Genomic DNA, 2,256 nt, shown 5'->3' on the forward strand with positions numbered 1-2,256 from the left:
TCTGTGTGTGTGTGTGTGTGTGTGTGTGTGTGTGTGTGTGTGTGTGTGTGTGTGTGTGTGTGTGTGTGTGTGTGTGTGTGTGTGTGTGTGTGTGTGTGTGTGTGTGTGTGTGTGTGTGTGTGTGTGTGATGTGTATCACACACATATGTGTGTATCACACACATATGTGTGTATCACACACATATGTGTGTATCACACACATATGTGTGTGATGTGTATCACACACATATGTGTATGTGTGTATCACACACATATGTGTGTGTGATATGTGTATCACACACACATATATATATATGTGTGTATCACACACATATATATATATATATTACTGAATATTACACAGTTGTAGCGATACTGTATACATTTGGAAGCATTGCTTCCAAATGTATACAGTATCGCTACAACTGTGTAATATTCAGTAATATATATATATATATGTGTGTGATACACACATATATATATATGTGTGTGTGNCTCTCTCTCTCTCTCTCTCTCTCTCTCTCTCTCTCTCTCTCTCTCTCTCTCTCTTCTCTCTCTCTCTCCACACACTCACATTACCTGGGATCTATTAAACATGGACTGGGTTGAAGACCCTTCATTGAGTGTCCAGTCGCAGCACTCCTCATCTTTGTAGGCTGATGTCAGACTTACGACAGTTCAGCAACAACTGTGTGGGTTATAGACGACTTGCTCGCTCACATATCTAGAGTCGCTTTATGCAAAAACACTATAATAAAAAGAGCAACTTGACATCATAGTAGGATGCAATACCAGCTCTGGAGCTAGCGTGCTCAGTGATATGGCCGTGTTTACAAGAGAAAAACAACTCCACAGTCTCTGTAAATAGCCATTTTATTTCATCCCTGACTCCTGAGATGAAACCCACATCTTCCTCTCTCTAGGTGCTGTTTCCTTCAGAGAGCCAATTGTCAAGCCTCTACGGTTGAAGAGCGCATGCATGTGTGTTTGTCCGGCCCAATAGGCTAGATGCTGCCCCCAGCCACGCACCCCGGTGACTCAATTAAGGCTGACAGATGGTCCGACCTGGGCAGGATTCAGAGCATGAGAGGAACGTTTTGCCGGTACCGCTCTTGCAGATAATAAAACCCACATTGTTTCCCAGAATAAATGCCCTAAGCTCAAGAGGCTGAATGGAGGGGGCTGCGGAGAGCTCGCAGGCGTGACCTTTTCCTGCTGAATCTATTCCCTCCCTGACTGCACCTCTCCACCCAGGCTCAGAGACCCGGTCCTCGGATAGCCCCTGTATTTGACATTCAGATGCGACGCTTCATTTTTGAGCATAATGATCCTCACCCTTGCTGTGACATTCACACTTTCCTACTTCCACCTCCTTCGCTGTAAACAAATGTTTTGAAATGACAAGAAACAATGAGCCGACATGTAAAAGTAAGAATTTGTGTCTAGAGGGGGAAAGAGTTAAAACAGGGCGCCGATGCATATTATTCTGTTGCCATTCGTATTATTTATACCCTTGCTCTTTGCACACTAGCTCAGTGCACTTTATTTATTTGCACCTTATTTGCAACCAGACTATCAGTTAATAACCCCGCTTACCAAATAGTAGGCTTTCTGCTTTTTTAATGTTTATCCATTTAAGTGTCATTTGTATCCGTGTTCCTGTCTGTGTAATTTGCTACTGGCTGCAATAACGTTTTCATTTCCAGCTGAGGTCTACTTTCAATACATCTGTGACAACTCGGAAAGAACGAACACTCAAATTAATAAATATGGCAGTTGGCTCAGTCAGATTGCACAACAACCAGGAACTTTGAATAATTAGCAGAGCCACAAATAAAAGTATCAGAGGCCGTGATTAAAACTTATGAGAGGACTCTGGGCCAACGATTTGATTCTGTCTCCAAATATTTATCCGGCGAGTCACTTCAGATGTATAACCAATAATGGATGCAATAAGCATGAATGCATACCAGCACGGAGAGTGTTATCCAAGAGAATTAATTTAGAGCTCCATTCTCAATTTTTCATTTACACACCCGTCGGCTCAGTGGCAAAACAAATTCAACATTTAATTAACAAAACACTGCTTAGACATTCTGTAAACATAGTGTAAAACTCAATCCATTGCCCCGGTATATTCTCCTGTTTTGGATCATAAGCACGTTTATTTCTGATGTCTTTGATTTGATGATAGGGACAAATACAAAGAGTTTTGATCTTAGAGGTTATTTCCATCCTTATTCCCAGCCTGCTCTGGTTCCTTGTTTTTTTAAAGCA

General features: G+C 41.8%; 1 protein-coding gene across 1 annotated transcript in view; it reads left to right on the top strand.

Annotated features, from left to right (window-relative positions):
- Window positions 1–947, top strand: part of LOC104967286 (multiple epidermal growth factor-like domains protein 11) — a 32,120-nt gene extending 31,173 nt beyond the window's left edge. Inside the window, exon 7 of the mRNA XM_010796700.1 lies at window positions 903–947. Coding sequence (XP_010795002.1) covers window positions 903–947 — 45 coding nt within the window. The remainder of the gene's footprint in view (window positions 1–902) is intronic.
- The last annotated feature ends 1,309 nt before the right edge of the window (window positions 948–2,256 follow it).

The sequence above is a fragment of the Notothenia coriiceps genome, unplaced genomic scaffold (genome assembly GCF_000735185.1).
Source record: "Notothenia coriiceps isolate Sejong01 unplaced genomic scaffold, NC01 NC01_scaffold00037250, whole genome shotgun sequence".
In the NCBI taxonomy this organism is placed as follows: Eukaryota; Metazoa; Chordata; class Actinopteri; order Perciformes; family Nototheniidae; genus Notothenia; species Notothenia coriiceps.